This window comes from Mangifera indica, chromosome 8 (assembly GCF_011075055.1).
Source record: "Mangifera indica cultivar Alphonso chromosome 8, CATAS_Mindica_2.1, whole genome shotgun sequence".
NCBI classification, from domain to species: domain Eukaryota; kingdom Viridiplantae; phylum Streptophyta; class Magnoliopsida; order Sapindales; family Anacardiaceae; genus Mangifera; species Mangifera indica.
Window position 1 is genome coordinate 13,939,351 of NC_058144.1, and position 17,510 is coordinate 13,956,860.

Below are 17,510 nucleotides of genomic sequence, written 5' to 3' on the forward strand. Positions count from 1 at the left end.
GGCTGAATTTGGACATACCCGGTTGATCTTTCTGCGTATTCGAATACAATGCTAATTGAATGATGATTCATGCCTTCCGTTAATTGTTCCACAACACTTGTTTGTCCTTTTGCTTTACTGTGTTTTTGTCTTTTAGGGTTCTGTAATTGTAGGGTACAGAATAACAGAAAGAGGAGAGCATAGTTTTTTGTTTGGAGTAATAACTTTGGAAGATGTTTTCTTTCAGGCAATAGTTAGTGGATTAGGCCCAATCACATCCAAAATCAATTCGAACAGTATTACATAACATATGAATTTTCATCTCGTTGCATAAGATATTTCAATGGAAAAAGAATCAAGAATATGGGAGATTGAAGATCATACTTGTGAGATGAGCAAAAGAAAGACACGAAAGAATTCAAAATTGAGTCTATGATCGATGCTTATTTGCCTTGAGAGATTGTTCAAGAAATGAGATTTGAAAGACATTACAGTTTGATTTTGATTTCATTAAATGATATTTTGATGTTGGTGTGATTTTGATTTTGACTCATTTAAAGAGATTACGATGATGTGAATCCTATGATTTTGATTTCGTCAAATCAAATAAAGAAAAAAAATCTTCATTTGTTAATGTATAATTTAGAGTCTAAATAACACATCGTTTTGACTCTAAATCATTAACAAAGTAACATTGTCTTTCACACACTTAAGTGTTCGTGAAACTTAATTATCCATTATGCCACATAATCTTTGAGCATTATAATAAACTTTATTCTAAAAATGAGAAGAGAATAATACAATAAATCCCAAATGAATAAATATCAATTAATCACACAATACATCACTCGAACTCCATAAGATTGTAGCAAACGTTTTTCTTTATGCAAAATGGCAGAAAAATTAAAACTGAATAGATGCAACGAAGAGCAACACCAGAAGCATAGAAAATGTGAGCTTTGTAGTATTTCCATCTGATATATTCACATCTGTTGATGGAACAGTCTTTGATCCCCCACCTATACAAAAATAATTGAATGACATCAATATCAGTATGGTTACAAAATGTTTTTTAACATGGACTCATGCTTGCTAAGGTTGGATTCAATTCAGACTGAGTCTGAACAAGGTTGAGTTTGATATCAGTGATTCCGTTGCTAAGGTTTATTACAGTGTCATGTTTAAATTAACTTTGGCACTGAAATACTTCCCAGTATATTGTGAAATGAACTACTTAATTATATCAACAAAGAGTCTAGTTAAACATTCACCTGAAGAGGATGGTGTGGTTCCTGAAGGAGATCCTGAGGGAGAAGCAGCTGCCATTTACAGAGAAACAACCAATTAGACTTAGAAAATCAATCCTACACTCTAGTAAACAAATCATTATGTTCCAAAAAAATGGACAAAGAAAAGTTTGATGGGAAATTTGTCACCATTGCATTGGCTGACAGGAGGAGTCTGGACATTGCAAGCAGAAGGGAGCGCCGTAGCTTGAGTCATATTAACATTGATACCGAGCGACGAGCTACCGCCATTGATGACTTGACACAAGCACTCAGGCTGAGATTTCACGACACTGGAAAGCTGAGAGCAGCATGACGAAGATGGACTGGACGAGTTTCCTGTAATGTAATTTAGGCAGGGCGACATGCTGATGATCACATTAGTGCAGTCACTTGATTGTGCTGCAGCTCCTTCCCAAAATGTTACTGCAATAATCAGAATTACAATGGCCTCAATTCTCTTAGCCGCCATTGAAACTTAACTAGATCACGAAAAATGCAGTAATTAATGTTTTGTCGAAAATTCTGAAATGGGAAATCTCTGAAAGAGGATTATCTGTGAGTTGCTAGGGAGAAGCAAATTGGCAGTATATAAAGGGAAAATTGTGATGAATAGAGAGGCAGCTGGCTTATATGGGTCAGCAACTATACCTACTTTATAACAGATTCTTGGTAAACAACCAAAACTTTTTTATTGCTATTTGTTCAGATCTTCTTGGTTTCCGTTAAGAACTTTACATAAATAATTGTTCCTTGTTGAACTAAAAAGTTGCTGAAGAATCTTATACCTACTTTCTTTGGAAAATTCTAACTTGATTTCATTTGCTTGCCTTACCATGCATGGACTTCATGGGCCTCAAAGCTGTGTGATTTCACATTTTAAACTACTGTTCAATCGTGTGGATTGTGAACTGATAGTTTTTAATGTCTTATAGCCTGAAAAAAATGCAGTTGCTCATGCAATGATATCCAACTAGTTATCATAAGTTTGGTTCTAATGTTAAATAAATAAATTATCAAAACAGCACAATTATTTTAAAAAATCAATGTCTATAGGTAGAAATGTTATCAATAGTCTCAAAACATAGAAATCTGTAAGAGATAAAATTTATTTTTCTCAATATAATAAACTAGTAAGCTTACAATTGAATGTTATTATCTTACAATTAATTTTTAATACAAAAAATGGCAACATAGGTATAAAAATATCTCCTTATAATTTGGGAGGTGTAGTATGACTCTAATTGATTATATTACACATTAACTTCTCAAGGTAAAAGATAATCTTATAATATACCAATGTGATTATGTTATATAAGGTGGATTTTTCCACCACCTGTGAAGAAAGTTTGAAAGCTTTGTGTGAATGCATTGGATGCATAGTGAGCTGCATTTATTGCCTTGGAGGAAATTTTGTCTACATAAACATCTTCCTCCCTTCATTGTTATAGAGATAGAGGCACCCAATTAACCATTTTAAATTCATGTTTTCTACGTTCTCTTTTCACTCTTCAGCTTTCATTTTTCTTCTGTTTATATTTACTTTGTTTATCATCTTCTTCTACTTAAGCTTTTCTTTAATTATAAAATCCTTTGCTTGTAATTCTTTATCATATTTATAATACATTATCAATATGATCAGCTCAAATATATTTTAATATTAGTTATCCTTCAATTATGTTGTTGCTCTGTTTATATAATGTAAGTCGGGACATCCCAATTATGTTATTATCTTGTTTGCAAAATACAATTATCATTATTATTATTTTGTTTGATTTTTCTATTACATTTCGTTTACAAAATCATGCATTAGACTTGAAGTCCTGAATATTATTTATAACATGAAGTTTATAAAATTATGAATTTGGATCTGAAGTCTTAAATATCATTTGTAACTCAAAGTTTGCAAAATCATGAATCTGAAATCCCGAATATCATTTGTAACTCGAAGTTTACAAAATCATGAATCTAAACCTAAAGTCTTGAATATCATTTGTAACTTGAAGTATACAAAAATATGAATCTAGGCTAAAAGTCCTGAATATTATTTAAATATTTATTTTTATTATAATAATTGTATCCGATTTGCAACATGAAGTTTGCAAAATTGTGAGAAAATATATATAGGTTCGAAGTCCCAAATTTTATTAAAATATTTATTTGTTTTATATTAACTCTATCATATTTGTAACTTACAGTTTGCATAAATTGTAAAAAATATGAACTTGAAGTCCAAAATATAATCAGAATTAAAGTTTTAAATATTATAATATTCTGAATATTAATTACAAAACTAGAAGTTTTATTAATATAAGATAATATATGAACTTGAAGTTTTGAAAATTAATCTCAATATTTCCTCTACAAAACCAGTTGTTTTACAAATATAAGATAATAAATAAACTTGAAGTTTCAAAAATTAACTCATATATATTGTCTACAAAACCAAAACTTTTCTAAATATGATAATATTTGAATATGAAGTTTCTAAAATTGGATCGATAATATTAAATGGTTTTTACATGACTCTCCATTTTAAATATATGAGTCTTGAAAGATTGATTAAATAAAATGTCTTAGAAGAACAAATACAAGACTACTATTTTTTTTTGGCATCATATCCTCAAAAAATTACAAGTCGAATATATGGATATAGTGATAGATCCATTAAATTTGTGGAGAAATTTGAAAAATAAATTTAAACATCATATTTAATAATAATCTCAATAGCTTTGTAATTCAGTACAACTTTGTTATGTCTAGAATTTTTCCTTGATAATGTGGAAGAGAAAATATTCTCCACATTTCATTTTATAATATGCTCATGTAGTAGCAATTTTGAGAAAAAAATTCTGAATTAATATTTCCTTGTTAATGAAAATAATCAAACTCGCCCCATAAGCAATGTATCGTTCTTTGAAGTAAATGCAACTACCAGAAGTAGTTATCATGGGTATGAGTAAGGTTATATATGAAATAATTTCAATTCGAAGATGGTTATAATAGAAAATCTCAATCATATCACCAGAAGTGGACTAAGACTATAACAAAATAAATAGTAAAGTAAAGTAAACCACAAAACAATATGTGTAGTTGTAAATATCATTGGTTGTATACCTGTAGTACATACAAATATTGGGTGGATCTATATTAAACATTCGTAAAAATTAAATTAATTGACGATTTAGATCTTATCGATCTAATGAATCTTGATATTTCAAAACTTCTTTCAAGATAAAATATAAATCACTTAACTAGTGACATTAATGCAATTATCTGTAAGTAATGGAAATCCAAAGAGGAGTGTTATATAAGATAAATTTTTCCACCACGTGAAAAGGAAATTTGAAAGCATTGTTTGAATGCATAGTGAGCTATATTTATTGTCTTTGAGAACAACTTCTCCCTTCATTGTAACAGAGATAAAGGCAACCAATTAACCATTTTAAATTCATGCTTCCTGTGTTCTCTTTTCATTCTTCTTCTTTCATTTTGCTTCTGCATACATTTACTTCGTTCATCATCGCTAAAGCTTTTCTTTGATTATATAACCATTTGCTTGTAATTCTTTATCATATTTATAATAGATTAAACTTTTTTTAATAAAATAGGGCAAAGCCCGAAAACAAAAAAAAAAAGAAAAAAAATCAAGGGTGACTTAAAACTCCCATAAATTATATCCTAAAATCTCTTAAAATTCGAGGAGAAATCTCAAAAATCATAAAGAAAACATTTGTGGAGGTAAGACTCTTTTTTGTAATCCAATATGTTGCGTAATTAGCTTCTCGGTAGAATGAAGAATGCTTATGTTTCAATTCAAAGAAAGCACACTCTGTACGCTAATAATAAGATTGGTATTATGACCAAAAATAAAGTCTTTACTATGAATGGTGTCAACCGTATCCTTACAATCATACTTTATCTGAAGAATCAGTATACGACGAGCCCAAGTAAACTTGAGTTCACAGTAGATGACCCACAACTCTACGATAAAGGGTGTACAAAATTCTAACAACACCATAAAGTCACCCATGTACTTACCTCTGTTGTCTCTAATTAGTCCGTTAGTGGAAGCATAACTTGTAACTACATTTATAGCAACATCCACATTAAGTCTATACCATCTAGTTGGAGGAAGTGTCTATACTTCATTATGGTAAAACAAATGACCACTAGGTATCACTACAAAAAAAATGGCCTTTAACGAGAGAAAATTAACGAGAAGACAAATATCTCGTCGTTATAACTATTACTTTTATAACTTTAATGACTAATTATATATATTCTTGTTAAAACTAAATAAATTTATGTTTTTAACGACAAATTTTTAATTTTCTCACTAAAATAACTTACAAACCTGTCGTTATTAATTTTATAAGTATATAAAATCTAAAAAGGAATACGAACTGAACTAAATTAAAATATTTCTTTACATCAGTTTTAGATATTTTTATATATTTTTAACTAATATAAATATTTTTAATTTATTATGAATATTAATTAATTAATTAATTTAATAAAAAAAATCTTATGAAAAATATTTTGAATATCCTTTGCAAAACAAAATGATTATTTTCTCTGCCTGTACTCCATCATTTCATGCCTTACACCTCTCTCTCTCTCCCCCTTTAGGTTTTCATCCATGAGGGGAACATACAAATTAATATAACAATAACTAAATACAAATTAATAAAAAAAATAAGGAAAGAAAGAAGGCTGAGTTGTCTTTGTTTATTTGTCTTCTATAACAAAGAAAGTTCTAGCTGTCTTCTATAACAAAGAAAGAAAGAAGGCTGAGGCTGAGGCATCCCTGTACTCTCTTGATCTCTCCACTCTCTTCACCAAGGAAACTCTCTCTCTTCACATCAATTTACTTGCGAATTTCAAGGTTTGTTCTTCTTAAGCACTTAATTACTCTTTTCATTTCTTCTTATTTTGCTTTAATCTCTGTTTGTCTTGGTAATTTTTTTATTTTTTTTTTACTTTTTTTAAAAAATAAGTTTGTTCTTCTTTCTATTTTTTGTGCTGTTGTGGAAATCTTTTTAGCGGCAAATTGTAGAGTCAATTGGAGAGGTTAGTATTGCTGTAAGTTTGTGATTTTTTTCTCTAGTGTTAAATTTAGGGTTTTAGTACTTGCTGTAATGAATTCACCCTTGTAAATGTTTTTTCATTGTTTAATTATTTAATTATTCTCCATTTTTCATATATGTTTCTCTGATCTTATTTTTGGATTTACATATCCTTAGTGCATAAGCTTAAAATTCTTTTTGTAAGCAGATTTTAGCAATACACCTTACCTTGATAATCAGGATAATAGTGATTCGGTAATTAGGATAATTAGGATAATACTATCAAACGTTGAGCTATGGTTGAAACTTAGGTACAATGTCCCAATTGTTTGGTGTGGGTGAAAGTGAATGTTCAGTAATAATGCTATGGTGTTATTCATTGGCCTCGGTTTCCCTTATAGTGTGGATTACATTTTTCATGTGGTTTGTGAAATAAAAGTCTTTCATTTCCCTTGAAGCTTCGTATTAGTATACAAAGCGAATGTTTTTGTTATCAATTGATAAGTTCCAAGCAAGAGGACTTCCATTAAATGATTTGCTCCATTCATTTAATGAAATAAATGACTTCCATTAAAATTTTAGCAGAAAAATTCTGGACAAGTTAAAGCAGATTTTTTTAAATTATAATAAATAGGATTATTTAATATAATATTCTTTTTGTAATTTATGCATATTTATCTGTTAGATGGATTGAAACTGATTATTTACTAATAAAATAGCTCCCACATTTTGTAATTGATGATGTACACAGGATTATAAATTGAAACTTACTGTGTATATATTTTGTGTTGATGTTGATAATTTCAGACATTCTTTATAAGTAATGGCACCCGATAAGCAATGGATGAATCTTGTTAATGATCGGTTAAGTGAAGCATATCAATTAGGCATTAAGAACTTTTTAAACTATGCTTCAAAAAAGGTGGGAGATCATGAAATTCGATGTCCATGTGTAAAGTGTAACAACACTTACTCTAGAAGTCATAAAGTGATTGAAACTCATTTACCAGTTTATGGCATAGTCCAAAATTATACATTTTGGTATCACCATGGAGAAAGGTTAGGTGAATCTGAATCTAATAGTGAAGAAGATGAGATAGTAGAAATCGAAGGAGAAGAAGAGATTCATAGGATTATGAGGGATTTTTTTCCTAGTTTTGATGCGTTTAACAAAAATGAAGTGAATTTTGGTGGCTCAAGCTATAATGTTCAAAAAGAGGATCCTAATGATGAAGCAAAGAAATTGTATAGATTGTTGAGAGATTTGGAGCAACCGTTATATGAGGGTTCTAAGATTTCAAAATTGTCAACTATAATCAAACTTTTACATATTAAGAGCCTTGGTCATTGGAGTAACGAGTCATTCACCATGTTATTACAAATGTTAAAAGATGAATTACTCCCTGATGGTTCTACGTTGCCAAGTTCATATTATGAGACAAAAAAGATTATTCAAGATCTTGGGCTCTCTTACAAAAAGATTGATGCATGTGTTAATAATTGTATGTTATATTGGAAGAAAGATGAGGAGTCTAACTTTTGTAGTATATGTGGTGCTTCAAGATGGAAAAATGATAATGGAGGAATCAAAGTTGGAAGGAATGGCAAAAGAAAATCAATGAAAATATTGCGATACTTCCATTTAAAGTCAAGACTTCAAAGGCTATTCATATCTAGTAAGATAGCATCCTTTATGAGATGGCACCATGAAAAAAGAGTTGATGATGGAGTAATGAGGCACCCAGCTGATTCTTTACAATGGAAATCTTTTGATGAAATGCACAATGTTTTTGCTTCAGAGCCTCATAATGTGAGACTTGGTCTTGCAAGCGACAACTTCCAACCATTTGCACATTCTAAGATTTCATATAGTATTTGGCCAGTATTCCTTATTCCATACAATTTGCCTCCTTGGATGTGCATGAAAGACTCAAATTTCATTTTATCAATGCTTATACCTGGTTCTGATGGTCCAGGAGATGCTATTGATGTCTATTTACAACCTTTAATAGAAGAATTGCAAGAGTTGTGGGAAGTAGGAGTTGAAACATTTGATGCCTCAGTTCACCAAAATTTTAAGATGCATGCAGCTTTATTGTGGACCATTAATGATTTTCCTGCATATGGAAACTTGTCAGGTTGGAGCATTAAAGGCAAATTGGCTTGTCCTTGTTGCAACAAGGATACATTTTCTATGAGGTTAGACAATAGTAAAAAGCAATGTTTCATGCGTCACCGTCGCTATCTTCCAATGAATCACAAATGGCGTAGTGACAAGAAATCATTTGATGGCACAAAAGAGTATGGATTACCACCAAAACCTCTTCTGGTAAGGATATTCTAAATCAAGTGAAATATCTCGAAGGGGTCATTTTATCTAAAGATGCTAGCAAAAAGACAAAAGTTTCACATAATAATAGGGGGGATAATTGGAACAAGAAAAGCATTTTTTTCAAACTTCCATACTGGAGTAGTCTTATGTTGCGACATAATTTGGATGTGATGCATATAGAGAAAAACATATGTGATAATGTGCTTGGAACAATTATGAACATTAAAGGGAAGACCAAAGATACTATTAAAACTCATCTTGATTTGCAAGCGATGAATATCATATCAGAGTTACACTTAGTAAAAAAAGGAGATAAGTTTGTGTTGCCAGTTGCATCCTACACATTATCTCCAGAAGAAAAACATGCGTTTTGTGTGTTTCTGAAGAAATTAAAAGTTCCAGATAGGTTTTTATCTAACATTTCACATTGTGTTAATATTAAAGAAGACAAGATTTTAGGTTTGAAGAGCCATGATTGTCATGTTCTCTTACAACACCTACTTCCTCTTGCATTACGTAGTATTCTTCCTAAATCAGTATATGAACCACTTTTTGAGTTGTCTTTATTTTTCAAAATTTTGGGTGCTAAGACTTTACGGATGGATGAGTTAGAGCAGATTGAATCTCAAATTCCCATAACCCTTTGTAAATTATAAATGAACTTTCCCCCTTCATTTTTTGATGTGATGATCCATTTGCCTAGTCATTTAGCCTTTGAAGCCAAAATTGCTGGGCTTGTCCAATATCGATGGATGTACCCTGTTGAGCGAGAGTTATATCAGTTAAAACAACTCATTCATAACTTGGCTTACCTTGAAGGTTCAATTGTCGAAGGTTACATTGCAAAAGAATGTATGACACTTTGCTCAAGATACCTCACTACCACTAAGACAAAGTTTAATCGTCTTGATCAAAATCATGATGATGGTATTCCAAAATGCAAAAGTGAATTATTAATATTTTCACATCATGGACACTCATTGGGATCTAGTATGACTCGAGATCTTCATATAAATGAATGGAAGCAAGCTCATCTTTATGTTCTGAAGAACTGTGGTGAAGTTCAACCTTTTTTTGAGTAAGACTCCATCATTAAAGTAATTTCCTTTCTATATGTACTTTTTTGAAAATATTATTAATAACATTGCATCTTATTTGTGTTATGATTTAGAGAGTATTTGCAGCTCGAATCTAGAGCAACAGTACAAATGGAATATGAGGAATGGAATAGAAGGTTTATTGATTGGTTTAAAACTAAAGTAAGTGAATTGTTTTTTTTTTTTTGACATATTTATGATGCTTAAATAAGCATACATTAAAATTTTAATATTTTATTTTGTAATTTGTAGGTTGCAACGCTACAAAAACATGACAATCGTAAAATAGTAGAGGAATTGGTCTCTTTGTCACGTGGTCCTTCTCAATCTGTTTGTTGCTTTAATGGTTATGTTGTGAATGGTTATAAGTTTCGTGTAGAATGTCATGATGAAGGATTTAGGACACAAAATTGTGGGGTGGTTATGACTGCTGACATTGGTTCTGAAATGGGAAACATAGATTATTCTGGAATCTTAACTGAGATTATTGAGTTGCAGTATCTAGGTGGTAGAAAGGTGGTATTGTTTCGTTGCAAATGGTTTGATGTGCATGATAATGAAATGGGAGCCAAAGTTGATGAGTATGGTTTGACTAGTATTAATTGTAATCGACTGTTAAAGACGAATGAGCCATTTGTCTTGGCATACCAAGTATCCCAAGTGTTTTATGCGATTGACAATATCAATAAAGCGTGGCAGGTTGTTTTGAAAACACATCCACGTGATTCTTATGACTTGCCTTTACAAATGGATGACAATTGTGATGAGATGGACAACGTTAGTGAGACATATCAATAGAAGGAATCATTTAGTTATAAAGAGACAACTCCCATGTCAACTGCAATAAATAATGAAATCAATTGGGTGAAGGAAAATGTGGAGCCTATGCAGGTTGAAGTAGTGACTAAAAAAAAGAAAAGAAAAAGAAGATGTTAGAAATTTCGTTGCATTAAAAGTATAAATTAAATTGTTTTTTGTTCTCTTTCATACAGGTGAGCTATTATATGCTTATTTATGCATATATCTTTTAATTATCACTTATGAGATTAACTAAAATGTTTTTTTTTTGGTCTTATTTCAGGTTTACATAAATGATGCAAATGTCCAAAGTTGTAAAAAGATCGATGTTAAAGACCAACAAGTTTATAGCCCCTTTTAGAATGACAAATGATAATCCAAGTTTTGGTATCTTTCTCTACTATGTCTACAATCTAAGTTACAGTTATTATGATCATCATTTACTCTAAATGTTTATTGATTGTTTATGTGATTCATAATTCCTAGAACCTCCAAAGGCAACAAATGTTAAGATACATGGTGATCTAAAGGAAAACAATAAAATAACCATTATCGCAGACGTTAATGGAGGGGTTGAAGTTGTTAGTGTAGTTCAGTGGTATAAAACCACGACTATTGAATTAGATATTCAAAATGGTCTTGAAGAAATTAGCATGTGTACTACTGAAAAGGCACGTATTATGCAAAACTATTTTTTCTAATTTAAAATTTGTTGTGCATATTTTAACTTGTAATTTTCATTAATAATATTGAATGGTTTTTGTAAAATGTTTTAGGAATTTCTCTTGCCAATAGGAGTTTCTGGATATTACATTGTTGCAAAGTATACTCCTATGACTTTTGATGGTAAATCTGGTGAACCAGTGTTTGTTACATCCGAAAATGTAGTTGAAAGTAAGTATATGCTATTCAAGTCTTAATTTGGTCTATATTTAGTTACATGGATTTTAAATTTTTTTTGGGTATTTTCCAAATTCTTGAAGGTGAAATTTATACTCAAAAAAGGAAAGTTCGAGGAAAAAATCATAACGAAAAAGTATCTGGTCTAAAAAATGGAGAAAAACTTCCAATTGTCTTCTACAACAATCGAGCAGTGGAAGAGAATCATCAATCATGGCAAGGCACTTAGGAAGAATTGTGCGTAATCCAAACATTTGTCCTATACGAGTGAAATCTTGGAAAGAAATTGGAAAGAAAGAGAAAGATCATATGTGGGAATCTGTAAAGGTACATTTTCTAATTTACTTTATCTTATATTGTGATTGTTTACTCAAAATAGATATGCTTAATCACATTCTCAAATTTTATTTTTAATAGGATAAATTTGAGAATCCTGACATTGAGTTGTATCGTGACTACACTTTGGAACATATGAATACCTTGTAGGTAAATTAGAGATCATGTTTAAATGCAAAATATGTTAAACCTTGCAAAACCGTAGCTGAAGCTTTAAAAAATAAGCCAGAAGGTATGGAGAAAGAAGATTGGGAATGGTTGACTAAACATTTTTTTACTAAGGATTTTCAGGTATAATTTATTTTGAATATAAAAATGTCAAATAGTTTTAATGTTTTGATTCATTGTTGCTACATGTCAAATAATAATTATTTTTTGGTTTTTCATATAGAAAATAAGCTCTCAAGCCTCTCAAAACAGAGTTAAATCTTCAATGCCTCATCGTACGGGTAGTAAACCTCATAGGCAGATTATTTATGAAATGGTAATAAATAGTAATTTGTTTATTTATGATATATATTGTTCAATATAATTTTTTTGATAACTTTGTATAACTACCAAAAGGGAGGAAAAGAAGGTAATCCACCTGATATGGGAATACTTTTTTTTGAAACTTGAAAAAAGGATGGAAAGTTGGTTGAGCCTGAAACTGAAGAAAAACATGTATGTTCTACTACTTATGCTTTTATTAAATGTGCTAAGTAGTATTCTTTATTTCAATTTTAAGCCTATTTAAATTTTGTAGCTTCAAATTGTAAAGACTATTCAAGCTGAGCCAACACTTTCTACTATTGAGGTAATTGAAAAATGTTTTGGAGCACAACATCACAGCAATGTGTTTGGCTATGGGGGTGGAATTAAACGGAAAAACTTCAAAGATCCTAGACAAAAGAAGATGGATGAACTTCAAGCCAAACTTCTTAATAAGGATGAAGAAAATCGCATCCTCAAGAGGCACATCACAAAGATTGAAGAGAGATTGCTAAGGATTGAACATTTTATGCAACAAAACCCAAATGTGTCCACTGAATTTCCTTTATCAGAACTTGATCAGGAACTTCATAAGGTTATATTTTCATAAATCTGCTTTTAGAAATATGATTACTTTTTAGATAAATAATACCTTCTAATCATAAAGTGTTTTTTTTTTCGATCGAATGATTCAAATTTTTGCAGAATGATGTTTAAAAGCTAGACAACATAAAAGCATTTTGGCAACTTTTTTGTTGGATAGGTATTATATTCTTAAACTTCTTATATGATCATTAGTAATTTTGGTTTGTGTCTTGCTTTTTTCTTTATTGAAATTAAACTCAATTTATCAAAATTAAACTAAGTTATATCTTATTGATTATACTTTATGTTACTGGCTAGTAATATTTGCTAGGTGAAGCAAATTGCCAACCTTCATCCATTTAAGGTTGATTTTCTTATGTCTGACTATTTACTAGGTGAAGCAATTGCCAAGTTTATTCAAAACATAGTCATAGGAATTATTTCACCACCCAATCTTTTAATAGCAAGAAATTCCAAGTTCCTAGTTTATGTTTCAAGTTGAATGAATCCTTGGTTGGTGTGTTCTTGCTTTCTGTCTTCATTTGCATTAATTCATTCCGATTGAAGTCTTTGTTTTTCATTTGGGATTTCATTTTACAAAAGCTCTTCATTTGCATTAATTCATTCCAGTTGATGTTTATGAATTTTGCTTCCATTGCAGGAGAGTAAAATCTTTATCTTTAGAAGGATGCTCACTACTAACAACAAAAGGTTTGGAAATTCTGTGTAACCTTCGGCACCTGCATGTGATTCTTCCTTGTAACAACTTTGAGTAAAATTCTGTGTAACAAATTCAAAATTTGAGTAAAATTTGCTTGTAACAATTTTTTAATTTCGGTTATAAAGAGAGATTATTATAATAAGAAATTTATAATTTTCCTTCTTATTTTTTATATTTGTGGATTATATAAAAACTTTAAGATAATTGTGATTAGATATAATCAATGTCAACGATCATATCTTGAGAATCAAATTTTTATTATGAAATATTATTATAACGATGAAGATATTTATTATTGATATTATATTTAGTGATGGGTAATTATTATTATAACGACAAAGATATTTATCGTTGATATTATGTTTAGTGACTGATAAATATTGTTATGATGATAGGGATATTCATTGTTGATATTATGTTTAATGACCAATAAATATTGTTATAACGACGGGAATATTTATCGTTAGTATAATGTTTAGGAATGGGTAAATATTATTATAATGACAGGGATATTCATCGTTAAAATTACTATTTTTAATGACGGGATTTATACCTATCGTTATTTATATTAACGATGAGACTTTTCTTTTTATCGTTAATACTTTTAGTGGCGGAAACTGTAACGACGGGTGACGACAAGATTTTTTCCATCGTTAAAACTCTTTAACGATGAGAAATAGACTTTTAACGATTAATTTTCCTCTCGTTACAGCCTATTTTTTTTGTAGTGTATATTTTTCAAAGAAAAGTTCCAAGTTTCCAATATTCCAGCCACCTATCTGCAAATCTAGAACGTCATGGTCTCTCTAAAACCATAGTAAGTAGTGATAGAAAATGTATGTCCCAATTGGAACATGTTCAAATCTTAGACAATAAAAGATTACATCGTAACCATTCTTCCTTACTCAATGTAATGTCCCAATTGGACTAGGTTTGAGTCTTAGACAACAAAAAATTATGTCGTAACCATTCTTCTTTACTTAACAAGAAAAACCAAGCTCTTTAATTGGGGTGAATGAGACTCAACCAAATAGACATAACATATTAACAATCTTTAAGCACGTAAATGTCACTTTCAACCTCATGACTACACAAGGGTGAGAACTAGTATTAGAAAAGCCTAATTTGAACTTTTTTTCATTTGTAAGCAATCTACCATGCTTAAAAAAGTCATAGAAAATTTTTTATTATCTCTAGTACTTTGAGATGCCAAATCTTTCTCCAAAGTCTATCTAGAGGTGTCAAATCAAAATTTATGAAAGTGTTGTAAAACTGATTTAATTGAAGATTGGCCATTTTTGGATAGGAGCCAAACACATTGATCCTCAAGATATTTATTAGAGGGAGGAGGAAACAAGGATAACGTGAGGTAGACATCTATTGGCAAAAGATGGTTGAAATATACCAATTCCAATTCCCTTTTTCATCAATCATATCACTATCTTTAGCACTTCTTTGTGTGTGTAGAATTTGAGACATGCATGAAGAAATAAGAGGGCTAATATTAGCCAGCCAACGATCATCCCAAAAGCTCACGTTGTGACCATTTCCAATTTTGCAACTGTTGTGAGACTATATACGGGGATACATAACACAAAGTGTCTTCCAAATAGGGGATTCAGTTTTCTTTGAGGAGCACACATTGCTTGTTGTAGATGAATTTTTAGTTGTGATTACATCCTTCTAGAGGTTATTTTCATGTTGAAGGGACCGAACCAATTTCATCATGTATGCAATTTTTGTTTCATAAACAGGCTTAATGCTAAGCCCTCGATATTTTGGGCGACAAACCACTTTCCAAGAAATAGCATGCATCTTTTTACTATTTGAATCACCATCCCATAAGAATCTGTGACTTATGCGATTAAGATCATTAATCGTGGCTTTAGGCAAGAGTGAAGACTGCATTGAATATTGAGGAAGACTAAAAAAGATTGATTTAACTAAAGTTAATCTTCCAACAAGAGAAAGAGTTCCAGTTTGCCAACCTGATAATTTTTTTAAAGCTTTGTCCAAAATTTTGTTGAAGGTATGTCTCATCACTCAACCTAAGAAAATGGGAACAACCAAGTAGTTTCCAACTGTTTAGGTTCTCACAAAACCAATAGCAACAAAGAGTCTTCCAACCATTAAATAGTCAACTCTTCTAGAGAAATAAATAACTAATTTATTCTGATTCACCATAACATTAGAAGCTTCACAAGACTCCCTTAAACAACTTTTAATTAGTTCAACTTGATGAAGACTTGCCTCAGAAAAATGAGTAGATCATTAGCAAACATTAGATGCAACACCAGAAAGCAAATTTTGATAACCTTAAAAGGACACCAATCTTCATTACTACCTGCGTTAGATATGTGATGAGTTAATTTTTCCATGCAAATGACAAAGATATAATGGGAAATAGGGTCTTATTGCCTTATTCTGCGAGATGACACAAAAGCTTTAGTTTAGGCACCATCCCATAAAACTTGGAAAGAGATAGAGGAAATATAATCTATGATTAACAGAACAAGATCACTAGGTATACCGGCAAAATTAACCGTTTCTTTTATGAATCTCCAACTCAGTTTGTCATATGCTTTTTCAAGGTCAACTTTCATAGCCATATATTGTTTTCTTGTATTCTTTTTCCTTATTGAATGAAAAATCTCCTAAGCCACGACGGTATTTTCTTGGATATGTCTTCCAAGTACAAAAGAAACCTGAAAAGGTGAAACTAGGTTATGCATAAAGGGCTTCAAATGATTTGTTATTATTTTAATAAAAACCTTGAATGAAAAATTACAATGGGGGATATTGACCTGAATTGTGAAGTCATCTCTGGGATTTCAATCTTGGGAATTAGAGAGATTAGAGTTTCTTTGATTTTCTTATCAATAGAGTCTTTTTGAAAGCTTGTTGGACCATGCTTGTAAGAGATTGGCCAACAATATCCCGATTAGCTTGATACAAACTTGTAAGCTAGCCATTAGGACCTAGTGCTTTGAATACTCTCGTGCTTTGAATACTCCCGTACTTTGAATGACATTTAAGACCTTTTCATTAACAACTAGTTTAATTAGCTCTTGACTATCACTTAGAGAGATTGGTTGAAAGGAAATTGAAGTATGGAGATGCCCTCTATTATATAGATCCTCTGCAAATAAATTCTTAAAATATTTCACATGAGAGGTGAGTAAGTCTTCATCTGTAATCCACTGATCTACTTCTCCTTTAAGTTTGACAAAATGGTTTCATCATCTATGAATAATGGTAGAGAGGTGGAAGGCCTTGTGTTTATGTCACCAAAAGTCAGCCATTTACTTATAGATTTTGAAATCATAAAGGCTCCTCTTGGAAAAGGATAGTCTCTAAATCACGACGTAATTCATTATCCAAATTTTCTAAGAAGCGGTTTGGCTTAATTGTGGGAGCTCTTTGGATGCCTCATATTCTAGCCAAAATGGACTTCTTTTGATAATGAATGTTGCTGAAGTGATTGACCTTCTTTCTCTTTAAACGATTCTTTAACAATTCGATCTTAACACTAAAAGGCCCATGGTTCTCTTATTGTCACTAACCACCATTTGGAAATCATGATGTGTGAGCTAAGCTGCTTCAAAACGAATGGTCTAGGCTTGAACTTACAATTTGAGGCGTTGGTAATGGAAAAAAGCAGAGGATAATGCTCTGAACGTACCCGAGGAAGCATTGTGACAGAAGTTGCAAGAAAAATTAGTTTCCACTCGTTGTTATAGAGACCTCTGTCTAGATGTTTGTAGATTCTATTGTAACTATCACTGGGGGCCACGTCAAGTGAATCCTGGTCCTAAAGCACCAAGATTAATAAGTTCACATTTATTGATTGATTCCTTAAAAAGTTAGCATCTTCAAAAGTCTAATGGTGCCTTTGCCCCCCCTCCTTTTTCTCATGGCTACCAATAATGTTATTGA

The 17,510-nt window shown here is 31.1% G+C and overlaps 4 protein-coding genes across 8 annotated transcripts; 3 read left to right on the forward strand and 1 right to left on the reverse strand.

Moving 5' to 3' along the window:
- Positions 1-731: 731 nt before the first annotated feature.
- Positions 732-1,837, reverse strand: LOC123223109 (non-specific lipid transfer protein GPI-anchored 5-like). Its single transcript, XM_044646184.1, has 3 exons — positions 1,416-1,837; positions 1,251-1,298; positions 732-998 (listed from the first exon to the last, which is right to left on the reverse strand). Exons 1-3 carry the CDS (start codon positions 1,735-1,737, stop codon positions 883-885), a joined length of 486 nt encoding a protein of 161 aa, XP_044502119.1. The 5' UTR covers positions 1,738-1,837; the 3' UTR covers positions 732-882.
- A 5,320-nt stretch (positions 1,838-7,157) lies between these two features.
- LOC123224000 lies at positions 7,158-8,678 on the forward strand. Its single transcript, XM_044647484.1, has one exon. The coding sequence runs from the start codon at positions 7,158-7,160 to the stop codon at positions 8,676-8,678; it is 1,521 nt and encodes a 506-aa protein (XP_044503419.1).
- A 1,141-nt stretch (positions 8,679-9,819) lies between these two features.
- LOC123222913 (187-kDa microtubule-associated protein AIR9-like) lies at positions 9,820-11,911 on the forward strand. 4 transcript variants are annotated; one of them, XM_044645940.1, is made up of 7 exons: positions 9,820-9,925; positions 10,016-10,755; positions 10,845-10,948; positions 11,048-11,232; positions 11,338-11,455; positions 11,545-11,788; positions 11,879-11,911. In XM_044645940.1, exons 3-6 carry the CDS (start codon positions 10,855-10,857, stop codon positions 11,688-11,690), a joined length of 543 nt encoding a protein of 180 aa, XP_044501875.1. In that variant the 5' UTR covers positions 9,820-9,925; positions 10,016-10,755; positions 10,845-10,854; the 3' UTR covers positions 11,691-11,788; positions 11,879-11,911. The 4 variants fall into 4 exon arrangements, with proteins under 4 accessions (XP_044501875.1, XP_044501873.1, XP_044501874.1 ...); XM_044645941.1 differs by lacking the exon at positions 10,016-10,755 and having other exon boundaries at positions 9,838-9,925; XM_044645938.1 differs by lacking the exons at positions 11,048-11,232; positions 11,338-11,455; positions 11,545-11,788; positions 11,879-11,911.
- Positions 11,912-11,947: 36 nt separating this feature from the next.
- Positions 11,948-13,677, forward strand: LOC123222915. 2 transcript variants are annotated; one of them, XR_006503727.1, is made up of 6 exons: positions 11,962-12,088; positions 12,189-12,281; positions 12,362-12,460; positions 12,543-12,863; positions 12,974-13,031; positions 13,515-13,677. XR_006503727.1 is itself a non-coding variant. In XM_044645942.1 (5 exons), exons 1-4 carry the CDS (start codon positions 12,032-12,034, stop codon positions 12,983-12,985), a joined length of 483 nt encoding a protein of 160 aa, XP_044501877.1. In that variant the 5' UTR covers positions 11,948-12,031; the 3' UTR covers positions 12,986-13,031; positions 13,515-13,677. The 2 variants fall into 2 exon arrangements, 1 of the variants encoding a protein (XP_044501877.1); XM_044645942.1 differs by lacking the exon at positions 12,362-12,460 and having other exon boundaries at positions 11,948-12,088.
- The last annotated feature ends 3,833 nt before the right edge of the window (positions 13,678-17,510 follow it).